The sequence below is a fragment of the Megalopta genalis genome, chromosome 2 (assembly GCF_051020955.1).
Source record: "Megalopta genalis isolate 19385.01 chromosome 2, iyMegGena1_principal, whole genome shotgun sequence".
In the NCBI taxonomy this organism is placed as follows: domain Eukaryota; kingdom Metazoa; phylum Arthropoda; class Insecta; order Hymenoptera; family Halictidae; genus Megalopta; species Megalopta genalis.
The window spans coordinates 26,670,563-26,696,734 of NC_135014.1; the positions used below are offsets into that span (position 1 = coordinate 26,670,563).

At 44.0% G+C, this 26,172-nt stretch overlaps 1 protein-coding gene across 3 annotated transcripts in view; it reads left to right on the forward strand.

Moving 5' to 3' along the window:
* The window catches only part of Cad87A (cadherin 87A), a 246,849-nt gene that overhangs the window by 128,658 nt on the left and 92,019 nt on the right, over window positions 1-26,172 (forward strand). For all 3 annotated transcript variants that reach the window (XM_033486901.2, XM_076518912.1, XM_076518911.1), the window contains one exon: window positions 19,592-19,647. In XM_033486901.2, the coding sequence (XP_033342792.1) occupies window positions 19,592-19,647 (56 nt within the window). The remainder of the gene's footprint in view (window positions 1-19,591; window positions 19,648-26,172) is intronic.

The window sequence follows — 26,172 nt, forward strand, 5'->3', positions numbered from 1 at the left end:
GGCAACGGTGAGCCTGTTTTTATCAAATTTTTCACGGGAGCCTAAGCAACGTTATTTACAAGAGAATTTGTAATTAAGTGGAAGTCGTATACGTGCAAAGAAAATGAAAGCAAATGAAAGTAAACTTATTATTTATTATTCCGTGCAATTCTACCGTGGCAATTTTTTTTCTTGGTACTCTTCTAATAGTCGATGCACTTAGCGTTGCATTTCAATATTTTTGAACACGCGATGCCAATTTGACAGCGCTTATCGTCGGATTATCTTCAATTTTTTAAGGAATCCGTCGCTATTTCGTTGCATCCAGTTTCTTATCGGATTTTTGTCTGACTTTATTTGATATTCGATTCCCTTCTTCGTATCGTTTCATAGTACTTTAGAGATTGTACTTTTACTCGGATCAATAATCTCACCAATTTCATTATAACTTCCTCTATTTTTATAATGATAAATTATCAACTCGCGTTCCGCTAATGCAGTTCGTCGCGTTTTCTTTAATGTCTTCGAAAACGGGCCAGGCAACGCATAAACGACAAAGAAACAAACAATAACCGAACTATATCTTTATCGTTTCCAAGCATTGTTGAACGAAACGCAATCGGAAATTTAGTTTTACAGTGCTACCAGCAGTGTGCGATTTTTACCGGCAGGCTAGTTCTATGCGAAACGAGAAATTTCATTTAATTTGCTAATAATCATTGAAGCTTTCGCTCTTCCGTTGTAATATATTAAATAAAGAAGCATTAAACTATATATCTACATAAGCGTTTCGGTAATTACAAGCGAATAATTCAGCATTACAAGCGAAAATCGGCCGAATCCGCGGGTGTACGGATTCCAAGCGACAGCCTCGCCGTAAGATTCCAGATTGTATTTGTCCGCTTTCTGGTCGCTGGCGAATGGATCGCGATAGAGAATCGTCGTCCTCCGGGTTTAATTACGGCGTAAAGATCGTCCGCGATAGGACGCTATCTATCACCGTGGGGGCCCGTCGCGAAGTGCAAACAATGCTCTCGCGTCGAGCGCGAAAGGAGCAATTTTTACCGGCGCGAAATTGGTGAGTCTGTCGATTGTGATATACGACGGTAATGTAGAACCACGGAAATAGTCACTTCGTCAGGATCGTCGCTCGATAGCCCGCCACTTCGTCAGGACGATGCATTCTGCCGTGGAGTTCGGTTGGCCGACTCCATTCGATTATCCTGATAAAGTCGTTGATAAAGTCGAACCTTCCTTGAACCCGGGCCACGGGACCAGCGGCGCTCTTTACTTCGACGTTGATTAATGCAAGCCAGCTACGGTTCGACGTTGGACCCAGTGAATTATCGCTGGGACAAAGAGACTAGTTGGATTACCGGCACGAAAATACTAATCCGATTATTAACTGCGCTCGGTCCTGCATTTTCATCGTCGCGCCTTCGTTTCGTGCCCGCGCTTACCGTTTCCATTTTGATTACGCTTCACCGGCGCGACATACAGTAAATTCTCCCTAATTGACGCTCAGATTGTGCAGAAAAATGATGGACAATTTGGGAAGAGGAGATACGATTGTTCGAGCCTCGCGGCTCGTTTTTACAGCTGTGTCGACGATCGATAACTATAATAAACGAGGGGCAAAGCTCTAAAAATTGTTGCATTTTCTCTTCCCACATTGTCCATTTTTGTGTAGAATCTGAGCGTCAGTTTGGGAGACATTACTGTATTCTGTGCGACAAAATACGCGGTACAGTAATGTCTCCCTAACTGACGCTCAGGTTGTGGATATACTGGGGTGTCCCAAAAATGTCTCGCGATCCGGAAATGGCGGGTTCCTCGGATCATTTGAAGGAGCTTCTTCCTTTACAAAAATGTTCTCCGAGGCACCGTTAACGAGTTATCAACGAAAAACAGTGACCAATAAGAATCGAGTACGGCTGACGCGTGGCGGCCCAGCCAACCAGCGCGCGAAGCCCAGTTCCGCTCATTGGCTCGGTCGCCTCGCGCCAGCCGAGCTCGCCTCTCATTGGTCACTGTTTTTCGTTGATAACTCGTTAACGGTGCCTCGGAGAAAATTTTTGTAAAGGAAAAAGTTGCTTCGAATGACCCGAGGAACCCGCCACTTTCGGAATGCGAGACATTTTCGGGGCACCCTGTATATTAAATGGAACAGTGTCCACGTTTATATAAATATATTCCACGCTTTCGACGAACGCCGCGAATGTATCCGTACTTTCGTTGAACGCGAACGGAAAGAGATAGAACCGCGGTGCATTTCGATGGTCCGAGAGCATGCCCGCCGACAGAATTCCTCGCGCAAGGGTCTAATTATTCCTTGTCTTCGGCCCGAAATTTATCTTCGCCGCTTCGCGAGCAAAAACGGAAACGGAATAACACGGGCCCGGTAAAAAGCAGCCGGGGCTACTTTTTCTCTGTTTATCTGCCCTCGAGCTAGACCGACTTTTATACCGAAGAGCAGCTTTCCACGGAAATAACAGCGTGTACCTGGGTCCGGGTTGGTAAACAAGGCGGAGCGTGTAATCGCGACTAAATTATACCGAGCCCTTTTCCGGCGACGTCGTTCAAAGTCTGAAAAGAATCGTCAACATTCAGAGCGGCAGCTGAAGCAACTCGTTTTCGCTATGGCCGCGACGTAGAAATATGGCAGCGCAACTTATTCTCCGCGGACGCGAACCGTCTCGTCTCTCGTCTCGTCTGGTTTAGTTTCGTCTCGTATCGCCGAGCTTTGCAAATTCGCACGCGTTTGCGCTGTACAGTCTACATTGTACAGTATATACAGTATACAATATATTTATAGCTATATATTTGCATTCTAGACCCTATGGAATATGGGCGCTTCAATTTAATTATAATAATAATAATATTAATATTATAATTAATAATAATAATAATAATATTATAATTGATAATTATAATAATAATAATATTAGAATAATAATAATAACAGATTATAATGAAATTAGAATAATATTGAATTACAGTTCGAAATGTTCGTACACGAAACGCGCGTACGCGCGCTAAATAGAAGCCGGTAGATAAAAAAAGAAACAACAAGTTTCTTGCCGGGTTTTATTCCACGCGCGTCAAAAACAGAATTTCTATGCGGACGTTTGACACATTACTAATTGACATAATAAAAACGCACGCTTCCGTTTCGTGCTTTCTGAAATTCGCAGCGTACGCGCGCCGACAAAAATATACATATATAAAAACGCGAAAAATATTTTCAAATGTCGCATTTTAGCCGTGAAAAGGGCGCGCGAGCGCGCGCGGATTTCTGCCACGTTTTTTTTTCTTTCTATCGAAACGGTGCGCGCAAATGATTCGTGACAATATTCGACGTTTACATTTTTGACGAGTGAAATATTAAACGGAATCGTTTAAAAATAACGCCGGATCTGTTTTTTTGCAGGAGTCGGGGAGTTTCGCGATCATGAACGGCGAAATTGACAAATAATTCGAAAACGAAACGAGCGCAGCGTTCGTCGTACGTATCTGGTTACCATATCCGTTTGTCCCGATAACGGCCGTTTCGATATGATATTTCGTTAAGTGTAATTCGCGCATTGTACGCGAGAATTATGAAAAATTGTACGTATCGTCCGGAACATCGCGCTGCGCGTTATAATTTTAATTAGAATCGCGCGATGCGTTGCGGTGGGCAACCGGATACAGCGAATTCGACGCGTTCGCGACAAAAATTGAGCGCGCAGTATTTAAAACGTCGAGAAGATCGAATGAAATCGCGAATGCTGAGACGTTATTATTATTTTTTGCAGGCGAAAAAATTACAGAGATCGAAATACAGTAATATCTACCTTGACGCTCAGATTGTGCAGAAAAGTGGACAATTCGGGAAGAGGAGACGCGATTATTCGAGTCTCGCGGCTCGTTTTTATAATTGTTGGCAACCGGTAACCATAAAAAAACGAGTCACAAGACTCGAACAATCGCATCTCCTCTCCACAAATTGTCTATTTCTGTGAACAATCCGAGCGTCAATTAGAGAGACATTACTGTACACCGATTTCTCTCTCTCTCTCTCTCTCTCTCTCTCTCTCTCTCTCTCGTCGATTTGATATCTTGTCGCGCGTCCTTCGTCGTTCCGACGAGGAATGTTGCGAAAGGCGATTTTTCGGATAGACCCGGCATGTTAGACTTTGTATTCCGTGGAAAGATAACGTCCCGAGGCATTCTTGGCGGTGTGGGCATAGCGCGGAGAGTGTTCACTGAATTTTTCGTGCAACGTTGACACGATAGCGAGACACAGCGTTCCGCTTCGTCTTCTGTCTTCGAGCGTTACTGCTACACCCCCGGGGCCTCGATAAAGCAAATTCCGCCATTCGTCCGACGATGCGCTTCCTGCTTCCGCGTTCCCTAACTTGCGCTGCGTTCTTCTTCTTCTTCTTTTTTTCTGTCCGCGTTGTTGTAATTCGTGCGGAGATTGGTTCGTCCATTGTTCGAGCGAGACACGCGATTTAATTTGTCCAAAACTATTTCGCTTTTAATTCGGAAACTGCTTTTCCAGCTGGATTTCGATGCGATTTCGTTGTATCGAAGCGAGAGATTTGAAAGTATGCGACAATGGTTCGCGTGAAATATTTCATCGGTTAGCAAATTAATGTAATATATTATTAGTATATAATAATAATATAATATTATATGATATGATATGATATAATATAGTATGATATAATACAATATTATATGATATGATATGATATAATATTATATGATATGATATGATATAATATTATATGATATGATATGATATAATACAATATTATATGATATGATATGATATGGTATAATATAATATAATATTATATGATATGATATAATATGATATAATATAGTATAATATAGTATAATATAATATTATATAATATATTAATAATAATAAATAAGTTTCTAAACAAAAGTGAACTACTTGCAAAGATTTACCGTCGTCGACAATCGGGACAACTAAATTGTCCTAAATTGTCCACTTTCGCGTACGATCCGGGGAACAATTTGGGAGAATTTACAGCGTTATTCCGTTGAACTATGGAGTAGGAACGATCTAAAATTGCAATTAGTTGCGTCAGTCTCCATTTGCAATTAGTTATGTTAGGCTACCAAACAACGGCACCGTCCCGCGGTGCTAATTAGGAAACACGAGGACCATCCTCTCATTAACTGCGTGCCAATGTAATGTAAGAAAGCGTCCCGAGCCCCGGTCTTTGTATAGAGGGACCGAACGACGGGCAACGTTGTACCACACTGTGAAAAGCGTGAAATATAATTAGCACTTCGTCGCTGCCACTTCTGATGAAATGTGCGCGAATCTGTTCGCAGGCGAATCGAAGTCGAGAGAAGTCGACGAATTCGTGCAAGAAAAAGTTATTCGGTTTCGGTGGCACGTATCCGAGACTTTTCCGGCCGGATATTTCCGGGAATCATTGTCGGGCGCGCGCGAGCGTTCCGCGGTGCGGGGATAGGTATAATTCATTTATTATTTCACTCGGTTCTCTCCCCGAGAACGATGGCCGCGACCGAAACGTATAATATAAAAGGAAGCGGGCGCGAGGGTTTTTGCGACATCGCGAGGAACGGGGGGCGCGTCCATAAAGTTTCATATTTCGTTTTAAGGGCCCCCCCGTATACTCGAGGTTGCCGTATCCCCTCTCCCTGTTGGCCTGGCAATGGCACTAACGTTAATAATTTATGCAATCAACGCGGAGATGTCCGTATCGCGCAGTGTAGTTACTTACAGTACGATGAAATGTGCTCCACTCGTGCTCGGTGTCGACAGACTCCCTCTCTCTCACTCTCTCTCCCTCTCTCTCACTCTCTCTCCCTCTCTCTGCCACGCTGTCGTCCGTTTACGAGCAGGCTAACGTTGTCTCAGAATTAATTCCGGTTAAACCCGCGGCTGTAATTAACAGGTGCCGCGTTATAGGTTCCGCTGTTGTTTGCGGTTTGATTTATTTCGTTTGCTTAGGCACGATGCCTCTCGCGTTATTACCGGGGGCATCCGGCGCGATTGTAAATTTTATGCCGACGATTAGGGCCGTTCCGTGCATTCAATTTTCTCTCGAACTAGGCGCACAGGGTGCCCGTTGGCCACGAGCGTAGCCATTTCTGCGGCATTTCTTTCTGCCAACCCTCGCGGTTAGCGAAGCGCGGCCTTCCTGCTTCGAGTCGTTTCTGACCGATGTTCCACCAATCACAGGGTGTCTCATTATTATGCTAAGCCTTTCATAGGCACTGGGAAGGCCGAACGCTTATCGGTAGCAGATAAAAAACTTCCCGTGATCGGGAAAATTGAAAATCGAAGGTTTCCAATCGCGCGATTTACCGGAAAAATATTCCTGCCGTTCGACGATCGAAACTCCTGTCACAAATAATGAAGAACTTTATACATGTTATCGCTTTTGCTCGTAAAGATAGTTGTTGCAATATTGTTACAATATTGTTACAATATCTCCAAAGGCGCGAACGAATGAGAAACCGCGTGCGTCGAGACTCCTTTTCCCCAGGAGTTATGCCAGGCAAATTGCATCCTCGCGCGCGTCGCGTGCTAATCAGCCGAACCGCGGGATCTATTGTTAATTAACAAGTTGAACCGGTTAAATATAGTGATTAGAAGCGGTTCGACGCTGGGAGCCTCGAAACGCGCCGGATAATGACGAGCAAACGATGCTATCGCCGAGTTTAGCCGCGGCGAAGAGCGCCGTTTTCAATCGAATCGTTAATAACGAAGCGTTGCCTTCAAGTGCGTCGAAATTTTCTCATGGACCGAGCCAATCGGTCGGCGTACCACCCGCGAAAACACCGGTTTTAACGAGCTGCCCCGCGTTATCCTAGAATTCAGCGCTCGCTTAAATTTCCTTCGCGCTCCGGATTATGCGAGCAACAGCGAATTACGATTATATTGGCAAGATTCGTGCGCAACCAGAGTCGATCGTCCGCGGATCGCTTTAAATACTGGATAAAATCGACGAACGCGCGGCCGTGGGAGCGTATAATCACGATAATGAGTCTTCGTTAATTGTTTTCGCTTAATAATCACATAATACCTGCGCCGCGATAAAATATTCCGTTGTTCGCGCGTGTCATTGCGCGCCGTGTCGCGGACGAAATTGAAATAAATTCGTGGCGCAGGTTTTTAACGCGTGGCCGTTTTCACGAGGCTTCGAAGAAAGCCTCTTCGAGTTCGAAGAGGTCGTCGTCTCGTCTCTTTTTTCCTCTAAGCGCAAAAATCTATGTTTCTCGTTTCGGGATCGTATCCCACGCGAAAAAAGATGCGTAACTTTTGTTCGGAGCGTCGCGAGTTTCTTTTCTCCGCGAGCGTTTCCAACGCTGAGAAATTGACGGCAATAATTTATCTCGAAAAGGGGGGAGGTAACTGCTCGAAGAAAATATGAACGCGGTAATAGGGCAAGAAATTTGTTGCTCGGGATGCTCGAGATATTGCATCAAAACGTAACAAGATTGCTTTCCAATTTATTTCCCTTCCCTTCCAGAATTTCTCGCGCGAGATGCACACATTTGTTCGTCGAAAATTAGCGGAACGATTATTACGCGTCGCTCGATTTTGCGACGTGCAAAACTGCGATCCAAGACGAACAGTATAATACTTCGTGTTCGTTCGTTTTGCGACCGTTTCGGCAATGTATAGTACTTTCTTCTAGAAATGTTCGACGGAATTGCAATCGGCGGATTTATGAATGCTGAGTCGTGATTATTATATTATATACGAATATAGTAATGTCTCCCTAACCGACGCTCAGATTGTGCAGAAAAATGGACAATTTGGGAAGAGGCGATACGATTATTCGAGCCTTGCACCACGTTTTTATAATTGTTGAGAATCGATAATTATAAAAACGAGGGACAAGACTCAAATTTAATCGAATCTCCTCTTCCGAAATTGTCCATTTTCGTGGACAATTTGAGCGTCAATTAGAGAGACATTACTGTACTAAGTCGCGGGCCTCGCGACTCGTTTTTAGAGAAACTCGGAGCAGTCGGCATAAAAAAAGGCAGCATAGCAATTAGCTGGAAATAAAAAGCGATGTCCGAGCGACCCATTTGATAATTCGACGACCATATTTGTTTGTATAATAATTCGAATCTAGAAGTTTGAATTTAATTCAATCTTTTTCTATTGAAAGCGTACGGAAATTATTTTTTCGATCAAATTCATCTCGTGAAAAAAATGCGCACGTTTCGAATGAGATTTCGAGCCGCCTTCTTCGAGCCGAAGAAGGTTGCCGACGCTTGCTCGAGTTCACCGTTGATCCTAAGGAAAGCGTTAACCTCGTTGAACGGCACGCCGCGCGGGTAATTAAGTAATTACTTCCGGAGCTAACTAAATAGAATGAAATTTGTTAACGTCTGTCTGTACTTTGGTAACCGGCTCGCGGGTACCATGTATCACAATTCCTTGGAATACGTGTTACCGGGACTTCTGGAGACAACAAGTTTCGCACGTATAATTTACACATGATGGAGCACCTGCCCATTTTCGTTTAGACGCCAGTCAACGCCGAGATGGAAGTTTCGCTGGAAGATGGATTAGAGGAAAGGGGGAGAGAGGAAACACGCGGTAACGATTGTTCGTGCGATCGCTCGTGCCGATTTGCATCTTTTCGATTTTTCTTCCGACGCGTCGATCGAATTAGCAGCGCCGTGGATCGGCAAAGCAATCGATTCGACGAGACGCCATGATTTATCGGAGTTGTTCTTGCAGCTGGGCAAAGTTATGTCCGACGAACGGCGTTACGGTTGCAACGAGGGTGCCGCGAAATCGATCTGTTAAATTAACGCTAATATTGCCGAGCGTTAAAAATTAGTGGCACGATGTAGAAATATATATATATATATATAGAAATAATTGGTATCAAGTTGTTTTATTTGCCGATTCAAATCGTGTATATTTTCTTTTGTGTTAACGTGAAACGGGGGTGAGTTTTATAGTGAATACAGTGACTGCAATATTATCTAGTATGACATTATGAAGTATATCACATTATAAAGTATGTAACATTACGAAGTATGACATTATGAAGTATGCGACATTATAAAGTATGTAACATTATACAGTATGTAACATTATACAGTATGTAACATTATGAAGTACATAACATCACGAAGTACGTAACATTACGAAGCATGTAACATTACGAAGTATCACAAAACTGTCCAAATTTCACGACACTAAAAACCGAGACTCCTGTGGGTGCTTAACGATTTACAAGATATTTGATCGAATCATTTTAGCCACAAAGCCGCGTCGATCTAATTTTAAGATCAATTTTATAAGCGTTTTATCGATCGCACCGGGCGCAGTTTCTTTCGCCAAGTTCTCCTGGAATTATTCTAAATCGTGCGAAATTTTGCGAACAAGTTTCGCAAGCGTTTTAACCTAAATCATAGGAGAAGTATAGAAGTACATATTTTTCTTGCAAGGCGTAAAATTGCCGTTTCCTTGTGACGCGTATACGCGTCGTCCGCGGCTAAGAGGTTAAACGGTTCGCCCTGTACAACCGGCGCAACCCCCCGATTCAAAGGTTCCGCAACATTTTTTCGAGATATCCGAGCTTTCGACAATTTGCTAGGTGCCCTTACGGCCGCGAGTGTAGGTCGCGGTAAATATATAGAATTTGTTAACGAGCTCTTTCGTTGTTTTTCCTCGGGGTGGCCGCGGCCACCCTCGGCGCCGCAGACTTGAATCACGAGCAAACGAGACGCGCGGATTTACCAGAAAATGACACGTTGCTAGGTTTTAACGAGCCGTTTAAACGTAACGAGCGTATGCCGTGATTGCTCGCGAGAGGTACCACGGGCTCGGTCCTCGAGCTTACTTATCAAAACCACCATTTCTAACAGCGGTGCGTTAGCCTACCGCTTAAGTTAGTTTACTACGAAACAGACAGGTTTAATAAAGCTCCGCCCCGGCTCGTGTTCTATTATATTATAGGCGTTAGAGCCGCGCCGCCGGTTTCATTACCGTGCAAAATATCCGGTCGACGTATCTTCGGCTAACTCTTCTGCGTTTAAAGCAGGATAAATTATGCTTGCGAATGGACACGTGCGTCTCTTCAAGATTGAACGACGGACGGAAATCTCGTCTTCTTGTCGGTTACATTTCGCCGGGCCGGACTTCGTCGTTTTTTCACGATTAACAGGTACAGTAATGTCTCTCTAATTGACGCTCGGATTGTCCACAAAAATGGAGGCTCGAATAATCGTATCTCATCTTCCCACATTGTCCATTTTTCTGCAGAATCCGAGCGTCAATTAGGGAGATATTACTGTACAGTCAATGTTTCCCCGATTGTCCCTCGGCTTGCATAATATATAATATACTTGTTTAGTGCATAATACACTTGTATAGTACATAGAAAAAAAAATGAACCAGCAAAATACACGTATACACAATTGCTCAAAAGATGGTACGTTCGATAAGTGTGTTTTCTTTAAAGCAAACAAAGTGAATCGGTAATACATGTATAAATTTCTTCTCTACGATATTTCCAGTTATTTAATAATAATAATAATAATAATATTATTATTATTATTATTATTATTATTATTATTATTATTATTATTATTATTATTATTATATAATTTATATAATCATTAAAATGATTGTATTATATTATCGAGAAAAGTTAAAGGGTGAAAACCTCCCCGTTTCTGACGAAATCTTGTCAGTTCTTTACGACGAGTACATTCGTGAAAAACAGCTAACAGCTTAAGAAGGATATTCTCTATTAAATTATATATTTTACAGAAGCGTTGCGTTTAAATAAAATATGAAGACAAACAAACGTATGCATTATAATTACAGTAACTTGGACACTTTTCAAGGAGATTGCAACAGCTAGCTGGTTAATGAACTACCTATTTCAGATTTATATTTCTATCACTATTATTATTATTATTGTTGTTATTATTATTCTATTATTATTCTCTTATTACTATCTCGTGAAAAAAGAAGGTATCTGTATCGCGCGAGGAGATAAGAATATTCATAGCCTATTCGCCATCTCCTAAGATCGATCTTCCCGATCACCGTGTGTAAGATGCGACGGACTTCGAGTAACCGTGAAACGAATTTATCCAGCGAAACATCTACAATTCCCTAGAATCGACAGCTTATACGGTTCGGTGCGCTCCACTTCCCTAATGAATGATTTAGGTGCGGGCAGAAGTTCGACGTCACACGGCACCTATCCGCAGCATTAATGCAATTCGCGTTGCCCGGGCAACTGCAACGTTAATAGTTGATGCAATTAGCTCAAGCCTTATTAAACATGTCCACCTAGAAGGGAAGTTAGTTTAGTCATATCGTGATGAAGCATTACCATTACGCTAGCCAGAAGTGGCAACAAACGTGCCTTTGGTGTGGCGGTGTCTGGCGCAGGGTACCGATGTTTAGCGTAAACTAATTAACGCGCGCGCTGCGATACCGATTCCTCTTCGCGCTGGATGCGCGCGGTCGATGATTTGCGGCTTTATTCGACGTCGATTTCTTATGACTCTGATGAGAGATTCCGCGCGTCGCGTTGCTACGAGTTACCGTAAGGTCTCTCTAATTGACGCTCAGATCGTCCACGACAATTTAGGAAGAGGAGATACGATTATTCGAGCCTCGCGGTTAGAGCTTTTATATTTACCGATTGTCAACAATTGTAAAAACGAACCGCAAGGCTCGAATAATCTTCCCGAATTATCCATTTTTGTGCGCAATCTGTGCGCCAGTTAGGGAGACATTGCTGTAATTAGATTTACAGTAATGTCTCCCTTACCGACGCTCAAAAACGGTGCACAAAAATGGACAATTTGGGAAGAGGAGACACGATTATTCGAGCCTCGCAACTCGTTTTTACAGTCGTTGACAATCGATAGCCATAGAAAACGAGCCACAATCGCATCTGCTCTTCCGAAATCGTCCACTTTCGTGGGCAATCCGAGCGTCAATTAGAGAGACATTATACTGCAATCCCTAGGATACTACCCTTGGCGTCGTCTTAACGAGTACAGCCATGTGCGTAAGTACGCGGTCGCTCGCCGCTTTTAATGAACATTTTAATTGAAACAAATCGGAATCACGCATTAATTTTATAGATAGCTGCGACGTGTAATTAGAACGGCGAACGCGGCGCTTCTCTCGCGCGCGCTCGCGAATTGCGAAAACGAACGAGGGGTTTATTTCGTATTATTGGTTCGCGGAACGAGAAACAGCATTAAATTATTGTCGAAGAACAGGAAATGAAACACGGTATCTGTGTCCATATGATAATGAGGGACACTCCGGCACAATGTATCCCGGCCGGCGCAGACGTGAATTCATTCTCGAGGCTCCTTTGTTAGGAGGCATCAATGCAGCAACAATGACGAGTGGTAACTAATGAGGGTGTACCTATTTACCACTCGTGACAATTACGACTGCGTTAGGGGGCCGGCTCTCTACACCTGTATAACCACTACAGTCGCGTACGACTTAATGACAAACGTCATTTGCCCGATAGTATTCCCCGGCATTGTCGCGTTTCGGCCGGGGAACGGTCGCTTAACCGATTCGATTGAACGGCTTAAAGAATCGCCGGTCATCTGTAAAACGGACACCGGTGTTCTCCCGGATTTTACGATGCTTTCTCTCTCTCGTTACCATGATCCAATAAAATTTCTCATCCCTTTGGAATTGTTTCGTCAACGATTCGTAAGAATCGCCGCGTGCGAAACTGTGCACTGTTAAAGAAACTAAGATTTGGAGAGGATCGTGAAATCGATCGCGTTCAACAGATTTAATAATAATAATAGATTTAAATAGATTATTAAATAGATCGATAGATTGTAGATCGTACATATGATCTGAATATAAAATCTATGGAATTAATAATTTCGTGGGCAAAACCTGTAGAATTTTGTAATAAATAAAACGAAAGGGAACGTTGAGAATTCATTTTGCGAAATATTTTTAAACATTACAATCTGTAACGTGATAGAGCATTATTTATTAGTAATCGATTAATTATTAATATATAGTAATATTTAGTAATTATTAATATAATATATGGTAATATGTAGTAAATAGTAATATAATATATAGTAATATGTAGTAATTAGCAATATATAATTTATAATATAAATAATAATGGCTTTGATTATTCCCAATCGAAGGCAGAACGCGCACGTAGCGTGCATAAAGACGACGTGAAATTCAATCAGGAATTTCTACTTTCGAGGAAATTGCTTTCGAAAATTCCTGAAACAGAGACGCGCGATACGATTTGGCGACCGCATCGTTCCGATACCGCCGGTTTCCGTGTAATCAGCAAAAACGTGTTGCGTTAGTTGAACCGTCACTGTCAAAGCGTAGAAACGCTATGATTGACAGGAATCATCGATAACGGAAAAACGCTGGAGATCCGGGCTCTCCGTTCGTTGGCGCGCGGACCCCATGGATTTTCGGAATTAATTCCGTCGGGCACGGAGCGGCGAGAGGAGACAATTTTATACGAATCAACGTTCGCGCCTGCTCGCATTCACAAAATTATTCTTCGATTTATTCGACTCGAATAAGAATTTCCGTTCAACCGCCGACGCGGTTGGCAGCGCGCTGCTTTTTTCCTTTCGTTAAAATTACAGATTTCGTGGCTCGAATCGACGAAAGATATTCCCGGCGATGCGCCGCCGCTGTTCATTTATCGGTTTCATTAGATATTAAGTGCTCGCATACTCGGCCCGCGCATGAGAATGCATTCTGCGGTGCACGCTATATACATAGACGCGCGGATGCCATAGGAACGCCGGCGGTCTGGACACGCGTTTTGACGGTAAACGCTGTTCAATGCGTCGATACGGCGCGCCGCGCGGTTTCCATTTCGCAGTGGCCAGGAGGTACTATCGCACGGCCGAATCAAAGCGACCGCAGACCATCCATCATCGAGATAAGTTCTGTAAATCATTAGGATAACAAAAAATGTCGGACCGACAGCTTTAGGAATTGCCGTAATCCGGTTCAATATTCGAGCAGAAAACCGATGTGTCCCCGCGGGTGAACAGGCACGAGTCAAATATGGAAAACCGGAAACCAATCGGTGAATACTCGCCGGCTGGAAAGACCACCGCATTTGTTTTTACGCGATGACGCGAGTCGAAGAAACATTTTTTCGGTCGACGAGATCGTGCGATTTTAACCAGTTACAGTAATGTCTCCCTTACTGACGCTTATCGTGTCTCCCTTATTGTCATGGAGAAACGGCAGCATTTTATACCGCGACGAGTATACTCGTCGTGAAGAAGCGGCAGCATTTTGCACCGCTACGAGTATACTCGTCATGGAGAAGCGGCAGCATTTTGTACCGCGACGAGTATACTCGTCGCGCGAGAAAAAGTAGCGGCCGTTGGCTATTTAAATTGTAACTTTAGTAAGATTAAGGCCGATTAAACGGAATAAACGCTGAGTATATTATATAATTGTATGATTAAATAAATAAATGTGCAATTAAATAATTACGTAATTATATAAACATATAATGATAAATAATTTTATAACTAAAAATGATATTCACGTACTCAATGTTTTGGGGAGTAAATTGAGAATTTACATTTAAGTGTATAGTGTATAATTGCACAATTGTACAATTATTTATGTAATTATTTATATATTATTGTATAGTGAAAAATGTTTATAATTTTACCAACAATATAGAAACTGTAATATACGTACGCGATATAAACATTCTAACACATGGGGAGCGACGTAACATCGATCGACCGCGTTGCGGAATTCGTCTCCGCAGTTCTGACTCTGTTCCGCCACCGTCGATAATAATTGTCTCTGTAACAACAAAGGCTACATTACTGTACACGCGATAATACGTATGTTGCCGGGGATGCCTTCGAATTAGCGAACATTGAACTTAATGGGATGTCGGAATGATCGCAGCCAAGCAAGTAGGATTATTTATGTTCGAGGACATTTGTCCCCCGACGGCATCTTTAACAGGCGCGCATTCGTGCCCTCGGAGGTTCGCGTTTCGAGCGTGCGTGAGTTGTAATTCTGCATTTTCATGAAAGTGCTACCGCAATTAGAATGATAATAACTGACGCTAATGCACGCTGCACGTGGGGCTTAAATGGTTGAATAAGCCTGGAAACATGAATCACGGCTTCCGCCCCGTCGAGGTTAGGCGGCTTCCTTAGAACATTTCTATACGTCGCGCACGCGGCCTCTGTACCGCGCGATTATTATTTAAACGATGACACGAGGAAGCTCGGACTTTTTTACAGCTGATATTACAGAATATAACGTTCCGATGCTGCGCGTACCGAACGCTATTTTCTCCGATACGATCGCAAGAGCAGCCTAACGATTTTCGTGAAGTTTACAACGCTCGCGCGAAGAGATCCGAGAGAATTTTGTTATGCAACGTTTCGTACAATAATCACGATTAACAAAATCGCGATAAAAAAAATTAAAAGTCAAAGTTACGGTTTTACGGGTGGACAATTTTTGCGTGCAATCCGAGCGTCGATTAGGGAGAGTTCACTGTACAGTAAATTCTCTCTGATTGACGCTCAGATTGTACACGAAAATTGACGATTTGGGAGGAGGAGACACGATTGTTCGAGCCTTGCGGATCGTTTTTATAGTTACCGATCGTGAATAATTGTAAAAAGGAGGCGCAAGATTCGAATAATCGTGTTTACTCTTCCCAAGTTCTCCATTTTTGTGTACAATAATGTCTCCCTTACTGACGCTCAGATTGTCCACTAAAATGGATAATTCGGGAAAAGGAGATACGATTATTCGAGCCTTGCGGCTCGTTTTTATCGTCATTGACGATCGACGACTGCAGAAACGAGCCGCGAGGCCCGAAGAATCGCGACTTAGTATTCTCGTATATTCGCGTAGTAATGTCTCCTTTACTGACGCTCAGATGGAGGACGCTTTACTGCCCGCTAAAATGGATAATTCGGGAAGAGGAGATACGATTGTTCGAGCCCTGTGGCTCGTTTTTATAATCGTGAACAATTTATAACTATAAAAATAAACCGCAAGGCTCGAATAATCGTATCGCCTCTTCCCAAATTGCCCATTTTTGTGGTCAATTCGGGCGACAATTAGAGAGACATTAACTGTACAAGCCGAGCGTCAATTAGGGAGAGTTCACTGTATTACGATACGATCGTAGACGACTCTGATCGCTCGAGACTGGTGTATTAATTATCCTGGCACTGTTATTGCTGGATATCAAGGTCATTGTACGGAGCGGCGGTCAGGGGATGGGACTAATGGAAACCCGTAGCTCGTAACTGATGGAACATGTCGGTCACAGTTCTCCGCCGCTGTGGCAGTTATTAATATAATAATAGAATCTCGTTTATCCAGATTAGCGAAATGACATGATCGTGCAGATAATTGATACGCATTGTCCCGATCTCGTTGCTTGTGCGTCTTCGAAAAAGGAAAAAGAGACGCGGATGATGGAACGTCCGCTGGAAGGTTTTACGTATTTTTTTCTGTTTTTTTTTTTTTGTTGAACGCGGAACAACTCCCATGATTAAACTTTTACAAGAACAGATCGCGAGAATGATTATTAAACTATTCCTCTACTTTTTCTAGTTGGCGTACGCTGCATGCGCATACCTTTGCAGTTTCAAAGGTACGGACTTTAGTTTATCAGCGATAACAAAGAACGTACCGCAGGAAGATGTTCATTTCGTGTCGTAAACTTTTACCTACGTTACGGGACGTACGTTTTACCTGCTTTGTTATGGGATCTGGCCAGGGAACAACTTGGTCGTGTCATCGTGAAATTTGTGTCGCAGCTGCGGGCAGGATTTCGTATAAAAACGCGGGCGCGTTAACGATATTTGAACGAAATTAAAAAGTTGCACGCGGAAGGTGAAAGAATTGCGGAAAAAAAGAAAGGAAAATCAGCCGTTCGACGACGGAAAATATTCAGGAAATTGTTGCGTACGAAGTATCGCGTATGTCTGTTATAATGTTCTTGATGCAATTCACATTGTGACAAGATTGCAATACGAAAAGATCGCAACGTGAAAAGGTACAATGACGGAAGGTTGGAAATAACGAGTCTGTTCGAATCAAATTGCGCAGATTTTATGAAACGGTAAATGTTAATTTTGCCAGCACCGTAATTGTCGACGATTTTGTGCGAGCGCAAAGGGTCGCGCGTTGCGATTTTCCATCGAAAAATTACGCGCGCTCTGTAACGATGAAGATAACGCTCTCTATTTTCTGAATTACGCCTGCATATTTTATCGTAAAAAGCGTAAACTTTCGATAATAAATCCGGGAAAATTTCGATGAAACGTTTCCGAGAACGGCGAACGAATGTCGCGCGGCTTGCGCAAATGCAGGCGCTTTTGAAAACTGCGTTTACAGGACCAGAAGTATTTCCGTCGATTTCCATTCCAATGTAAGAAGCAACGTTACATATTCCGTTCGTGTAAGCAGGCATACAAGGCTCGTATTTTTAAGCGCCGATTTCGACAATTTCAACTTTTGTCGTATGAAAATATATCGAATGGCTTTATGAAAGTTCCGAGCTTAGAAAAGTGCTTAAAAAAGAGCTCGAATCAATTTTGTCCGAGTTGGGAGTCTCTTCAAGGGTACAGCCTTTCTTTTTTTCGCAGTAAATTGCCGCCCGGTGGCTCATTTTTATCGTCATTGACGATCGACGACTGCAGAATCGAGCCGCGAGGCCCGAAGAATCGCGACTTAGTATTCTCGTATATTCGCGTAGTAATGTCTCCCTAACTGACGCTCAGATTGTGTAGAAAAATGGACAATTTGAGAAGAAGAGATACGATTATTCGAGCCTTACGGCTCGTTTCTATCGTCATTGACGATCGACGACTGCAGAAACGAGCCGCGAGGCCCGAAGAATCGCGACTTAGTATTCCCGTATATTCGCGTAGTAATGTCTCCCTAACTGACGCTCAGATTGTGCACAAAAATGGACAATTTGGAAAGAGGAGACACGATTATACGAGCCTTTTTATAATTGTTGACAATTCGTAACTATAAAAAGAAACCGCAAGGCTCGAACAATCGTATCTCCTCTCCCGAAATTGTCCATTTTCGTGGACAATCCGAGCGTCAATTAGAGAGACATTACTTTGTGTCTACGATTCGATCGGCTAGGGACAACCGTCTGAGACGCGTTAAGATAGTTAATGACTTCCTTATAGTGGTTTCCGATCCCCGAGCACATGCGAACGGTGGTACATACCTCTAATTGCCGCATCAAGCCGCGGGGAAAATGGCGAACGACGGCGAGGAGATAAAATCGTCCTCGGGATTGTCCTCACGATCCCGTTGTTTCGTTGTACGTGACGCTGCAGGCACCAGCTGCATTTCTGTCGTCACGTGTCATACGTCACGACGCGTCATGGCAAATATGCGCGTCGTGCAACGGAGAGCTTTTCTACGGTGGCGACAACGCTACTTAATTAAATCGTCGGCGTTGGCGACCGTTGTTCCCGACAGAATCGCGTTTAGAGCAACATTTCAGCAAATTTTTCACCCCATTGCACTTTCTCGTTGCTTCGGTTTCGCGTTCGCCGGCCATTTTCGTCGGTAACAACGACGCTCCCCGGCGGACTCGGAGCTGTTCTAACTCTAAATCCGAAACAGCTTTTCTGACCGACGGTATTTCTCATTTGATATGACTCGGTGCATTTTATGCATTTTATGCATACGAAATCGAGTCTTACGACTAGACCGAGGTAGTTTATGCACTTACGGTATGTAGCGAGTATGCAGACTTATGCAAGAATATGCAAACTGTATGCAAGCCATATATACAAAGCATGTGCATCATAGATTTGGTAAATATATGCTCGCGTGGGTGCTGTAAAATCCGTAAAATTGTCTTCGATCTATGCACTTGATATTACGCGAACTATTTTAAAAAATAATTTCCGTATTCGGAAATATTTATATAACATGTATAATATTATATTTAATTTATATAACATATAATATAATACACGTATGAATAAAAACATGTATAATATTATATTTAATTTATATAACATATAATATAATACACGTATGAATAAAAACATGTATAATATTATATTTAATTTATATAACATATAATATAATACACGTATGAATAAAAACATGTATAATATTATATTTAATTTATATAACATATAATATAATACACGTATGAATAAAATATAATATTATACGTGTTATACAAATACTTCCGAACATCCAATAAAATCCGTAGGATGTTTCAAATATTCTAATGAAATATGCAATCCGCGCCAGTTACGTCCGAGATATCCGATCGAACGTGGAGCCTGCAATCTCCTTTTCTGAATATTTAATATCTCTATCTTTTGTTCCGTCCGTTCGTTATTCCACTGTTAACACACGCGAATCTACGTGTGATTTCATTTTCACATTATTGACGGATTGTTCGCTTGTACGCATTATTAAAACAACTATTTCAACGATGACTGACAACCACAGAGATTTCTCCTGGATATTTTTCAGTCGTTTCTCCATCGTCGACAAAACACGATCGATAAATTGTTGTTCTGATTCCAGGTTCCCCAAGAAGCTTATTCTACTGTTGGCGATTTGTCTGTCGACCGCATATACGGGTAAGTGCCTTTAAAAATTGATCGTCGCTCGATTGTCCAACTGCAATCAATTATATGCATTCGTAGCGAGACGAAAGATACACGAATAAATGAATATGTTTGCCCGAAGCTGGACACGCGCGCGCGCGCGGTCTCGACAGATACGAACATTCAGTCAACTAGGAATATTCAATTTCCGTAGAATACAAGGTATTCCATGATTATGGTACTTCCGAGCAATGAGAGATTCCTGAGGACATTTGAAGCAACTTTTTCCTTTACAAAAATGTTCTCCGAGGCTTCGTTTACGAGTTATTAACGAAAAACGCTGGCCAATGAGATGCGAGCTCGCCTAACGCTAGGCGGTCGAGCCAACGAGCGCGTAGACGCCCAGTTCCGCCGATTGGCTCGGCTGCCTAGCGCCAGTCGAGCTAGCCTCCGATTGGCCAGCGTTTTTCACGAATAACTCGTAAACGAAGCCGCGGATCGCATTTTCGCAAAGGAAAAAGTTACTCGAAATAACCTCAGGAATCTCTCATTCGCCGAAAATACCATAACTTCGAGACACCCTGCAGAACAACTTGCGGAAATAAACTGCGCCCGATGCGATCGATAAGAACGCGTAGGAAATTGATCTGAAAAATAGATCGACGCAGCTAAGTGGTCGAAGAAACGACTGCGTTCTGTCCGAATAGTTTAGCGACTATGACTGTGTGCATCGGTAGCGTTACGCGTTAAGCCGGCTTACACGTTTTAAGTCGGCCTCTCGCGCGCGCAGGGCGTTGCTAACAACGACTGCAGGAACAGACACAGGAAGTCACAATCGGATCCTCGTTTTCGATGCAGATAGCTGCGGATGGCGTCGCGTTTAGCGACACGGTTTCCACGACGACAGGGGCAGATTAATGGAAGTCCAATTTAGCCGTGCGACCGAGGCTCGAAGACGCGTCGTTTTAAATAACCGCGTCCCGTGAAAAAGAAAGTGGTCGAAACGGAATTCTTATCATTTTTCTTTTTTAGCAACAATAATTCTATTTTCGATAGGCTTTCGAGATACAAATAGACGCGCACACGGGTAAAAGTATAATATTCGATACGAAAGTGAATCGTATATAACGTAGAAACGCGCTCGTTAAACCAACGGAATTGTTAACGACGCGTTATTTACCGCGCGGCATACGCTGTCGGTGTAAAAAGAAAAAAAAGTAAAGAACAGTAATAGGTACGATATTTTTTGTATACGTTGCAGCTTTATTCGGAATTTCGTCTTTCTCGGTTCGCCGAATTGCCGTTCCTTTGAGGCGGCCCGGTGCAAAACTGAATCGTGACTCGTTTAGTATCGAAGTAAAACGGTGCTTTCTCCTGCTACATTCGTGCCGCGTCTAACCTCGAGAAAAAGCCGATAGCAACGGCGGAGGCCGGCCGTACGGCTCCGTTTTTTGAAACTCGAGTTGTTTGCTCGCCGCTTGTACACCAGTGATCACTCAAAGGGGAACGTTTGCACACTCACAAATATGGATCAATCACGGTCTAACGATGCATTCAAGGGCGCCGCACGTACGACCGTAATTGCCGGGGTTGGAGGAGGAGGGAGGAGGCGGGGCGTGGCTCCGCGATTTTTACAGCTGCAACCATTTTTATTTCTTAGTCCGCGATTTAACGTATATTCCGGAGCATTTCGAGTCGATTCACGTTTATTAGACTATAAACGGTTGAACAGGGCAATTTTCGAATCGTGTGAACTCTTTGGCTCGTAGAAACTGACATTAATCTTGCTCAGGCGCCATGAACGCGACTAAAACGAATCGGAGACCGAAAGCAATTGATTATCGTGGTCGTAAAGGGTTGCAAAGTCGTCGTTAAATTTTAACCAGTTAGCTGTGGCGCCTCTTCTTCAGAAGACGCCAATGGTCACTGCTTTTTGCGCGCGACGAGTTTACTCGTCGTGACACAAAACACTGCCGCTTCTCCATGACGAGTATATTCGTCGAACTGGTTCAAGGAGATTTCAATTACTGCAGCGCTTCGAAAAACTAAATAATAAAGAAATAAAGACTAAATAAACATAATAACGGAAATAGACGATCCGGCTACGGTTTTAATGCGGTTCGGTTCCCAATCTCCGAAACACTGTCACAAATACTCAACGATAACAGCTCTAAGTCGAAATAAAGTCGACGATAATCTTCCACCCCCCTCCGAAAAGCATTCCATAATAGGTACTTTCGCCCTGTTCCGCGTCGCTCGGCGTAGACCTCGGTCTGAGGGTCGTAATGAAAGAAAAACAAACTGTTCGGCGAAAGGGGATGGAAAGGGATTCATGACTCGCGAAGGAGAAACTGAAGGCAAACAGCAATGCGTGCAATGAAAGTAACGGAATTAAGGGTGGCGAGGGTGACGCGAGCGGATACAGGTAGAAATGGCGGGCAGAAGGGCGGCGGGGGACCCGGGAACCGTGAGAAGAAAAAAAGGCATCGGAGGGCAACATTTTTCCTTCCGGTGGAAAACCGTTTCAAGACTTCTTCTTCTTCTTCTTTTGCGGGAGAGAGAGGCGCGGCTTTCTAAGGGGAGGAATAAAAAAAGGAGAACGAGAAATGGGCAAGGCGGTTCGGTCGAAGCTTCCTATTTCCTTTACCAGAAAAAGGGAACGCCTTTCCCCTCTTTCTTTCAGTTTCGACGAATCTGATTTACTTTGCCGGTGAAAGAGTTCGCCATCGATAGAATAACTTGAAATAAGCGTTCGACCGCTAATGCTGTTACCAAACTTCTCTATAACTATAGCTTCCATTCTTGTCATTAGGGGTGACCGTTCAAGTAGAACGTCGATTATGCGAACGTTATTTGTCCGGATAATGGCCGTCCGAGGGATCGATCGTCGAAATACGCGATAAATCACGCGTGGGAATTGTTGTGTAGCGCAACCGGTAAAATTTCGATCGTGTAATTAAAAATGATAGATACTTTGTGTTTGTACAAATTGCTGCATCGCTGCGATCGCTATCGCTGCAGTCGCTTATCGCTGTAATCGCTGTAATCGCTGTGACGTAATAATACGTCAAACTCTGTCTCGCGCTTCAACGTTCGTCGCTTTTGCCCGATTACGCGTCCGCATTCTCTCTCTCTCTCTCCCTCATTCTCTTTTGTGAACATTCAACCGGGTTAATAAATTCTAGAAAATCGCGTTTAAAGCATAAAAAAGTGAAAAGGATTTCCGGCGCGCCCGCCGCGGAAAATCGTGGCGGCAGTTCGATAAACCGGCGTTGTCAATTTCTCGCTCGCGATAGCCGAACGGTCGTTGATAACTTAATATGACAAAGCTCGTCGGTAAGCACATTAGAGGCGATGACAAGTTGGCCAGTGTGTGGCAGGGTGCAACGGCGGGGAGGGAGTGCACACTCCGCTCCTCGTTTCGTCCGGACCCCACTTTCAACACTTTGGCAATGCAGCGCGTTCTCTTCATCACGCGATCCAATTTGTAGATGTGTCGGTTTCAGCCAATAACGAAAATACATGTGACAGCGGGGCTCGGGCCGGTGTGGTAGTTTAAACATCGCCGGTATTCGATGTCAATCGGACCCTGCATTCATTCGAACGCAGCAACTTATCGTTCCGCTGTGCCATAGGCGTGGCGCGGCGCGGCGACTCGATGAATTTAATGCGAATGAAATTTGCGTAGCGCCGCGCGAATCGGCGAAAATCTCGGCGAAATCGAGCCGATCCGGCGTCGCACACTTGCGGCCGAAGAATAATTTAGGTTCCGGTTATATTGTTACAATTTGTTCGTTCGCGAATCGCGTTTTAGACCCGCGCGATGCGATTTTAATGCATCGGGTGTCTCGCGCGAACTGTTCCCTCCACGATTTTTCGAGCATTTCCGACAGTCCGAGAGAAAATGTATCGAAACTGCAATGAAAACAAATTCAGAGAATATGTTGTATTGCAAGCGATCGTGGCCACCTTCATTTTTTTAAAGATCGAGGCGTCTAAAAAGGTGAAATCATTGAATCGATGTTTTCGTTGAAAATTGTTGCATCGTGCCGATTTGAAGCGTGCAACATCGACAAAATGAATCTCGGAACCTGATTAAAAATTAGCTAATGTGTACAGCGATCTAATCTAACTCGAACGGTTAAAAATTGTATTGTTAAACATTGTATCGCTGAATTAGCGACGCGTTAACGCCGCGAATAACATTTATATCGTCGGCTAGAACAGAATTATATGAACAATACTCTGTGAAATAAGATTTTTCGATGGTGAAACATTATCAAGAGAACAAAAAAATGATCGAAGGAACATCGGTAAACGGCATTGTAAACGGATCGATCGTTTCGAATCCTTTCGAAACGCAGCCGCGTCGTCGAAAACAGCTCGCGCACAATGCGTCGAGAAAGAATAGTTTTTGCTAGCCGGTCGGAACAAAGCTCGGAGCCGAAGATATCGACTTACCGAAGTTCGATGGGGTGTGTGCGACAAGAAAAAAAGAAGAAGAGAGAGCGCGTTCTTGTTCGAGGACCGAAGAGGCGAGGTGACTTATATTAGTCTGAAGAGGGTTTTTTTGTTGTCATCGGAAGTCGCTTCGGTTCGCACGAATCTGGAGTCGAATTCTGGCAGTGATTTATCGCGGCGACTGTTCGAACGAACTCTTTACGAACGCGTAAAAATCGGAAAATTTAAAGAAACCTTCGCAAACTTCTCTCTATTTTTCCCTTATTCCTTTAACGTTCCAGCTTCGACCTAAAGAAAATCATTGCTTCGCTTCATTTCTACGAACAGTTCTTCGAAACAATTTCGTCGAAATAAATAACCGACGAGCGAAAATCCGTTCCGTTTTAACGTCTCGTCGCGAAGAAGCGTCCCCATTGTGAAATTAGTCGAACGGAAGTTGGCTAACGGGTTGGTCAACGGGTTAATTTTCACGAAGCACGCGAGAGGATTTCGTTGGGGAACGAAACGAAACGAAACCTGTTTCGCTTATAGTCGAGCAAATATAACATCGTCGCGTAAAAATGTTGCCTCTGAAAAGTGCCTTGTAAAATCGGCAGGAACTTTCCGCGCTGTCCGATCGTCCACAGATTTCCCCGAGAATCCGAGACGCGTCTCCGTCTTGCACCGCCGCGGACGCGTCGGATACGAAACGAAAACGACCGCGAAACGATCAATCGAAGAAGCCGGGGGCGCTTTTAAAGTCCGCGAAGTCCGCGTTTGCGGGTGTGTTTGGCCCCGAAAATCGATACCGCCACGCATCACCCGTATGTATATCAGCCTGTCGAGCTCTTCGAATTTCCATCGGTCACCCCGTTTGCATACTGTCATTTCGTTCCTGAATGTGGCTTCTGCCCGGGAGATTCATTCAGGATCCTGTTAAATACGGCTTCGACGAGCCCGAGCAACGAGTTTCCGATAATGCCGGATGCAGTCGGCCGTACTGCTGGATAATACGTCGCTCGCTCAATAATACGCGGTATTCGCGTCTGTTCGATCACATTTGATCGCTTGAAATGTCCCCCGCCCCCCGTCGCCCTCCCCCGGTGCACCACCTCTTTTCTTCGGCGCTCTTTCATCGACTTCGTCGCCGTACCTCCGTGTCTCCGTCATCGTATCCATTTCCTCTTCCTCCCCGCTTCCTCCTCTCGCTTCTCTTTTCCCCCTTTTTCTCTTGTTCCACCCGGTTTTCCCGGCCATTATTTCTCTCCCCCGTTCCGACGCCCCGCGCGCTCCGCATCTCTCTCTCGTTAGACCCGGCCGCTTCTCTTTTGTTCGATCAACGCGACGGATCAACCCGTTAATAATCGTAACTGTGATCCAGACGAATAATTTGTCTCCGCGCGAGTACCGACGATTGTTCGACGCCTCGTCCGCCGGCTTCTCGCCGTGCGGTTTTCTCATCGTCGTTGAAACGCGCCCTCCCCCGCCCTCGTGACATATTCGGGGGGTGCGTACTACGTATATACAGGGTGTGTCCCAAAAATGTCTCGCGATCTGGAAACGACGGGTTCCTCGGATCATTTGAAGCAGCTTCTTCCTTTACGAAAATGTTCTCCGAGGCACCGTTAACGAGTTATCAACGAAAAACAGTGACCAATAAGAATCGAGTACGGCTGGCGCGAGGCGGCCCAGCCAACCAGCGCGCGAAGCCCGGTTCCGCTCATTGGCTCGGTCGTCTCGCGCCAGCCGAGCTCGCCTCTCATTGGTCACTGGTTTTCGTTAATAACTCGTTAACGGTGCCTCGGAGAACATTTTTGTAAAGGAAAAAGTTGCTTCGAATGACCCGAGGAACCCGCCACTTTCGGATTGCGAGACATTTTCGGGACACCCTGTGTATACGGCGCGTCTGCAGCCGCACGGGCTACGAAATTCCAGGAATTTTCGGCGCACGTTGACGCGAAGCAAACGTTTGTACGGCTCCTCGAATCTTTTCGATTGGATGTAGCAACCGCGTTAAAAATTGGAATTTCAATTTTTCGAAGCTTTCGCTCGCCAGCGGGGCCGCCGGATGCGGCTATCGATCGCGACGGGACGTTATCGATGTTAAAATGTGTGCCG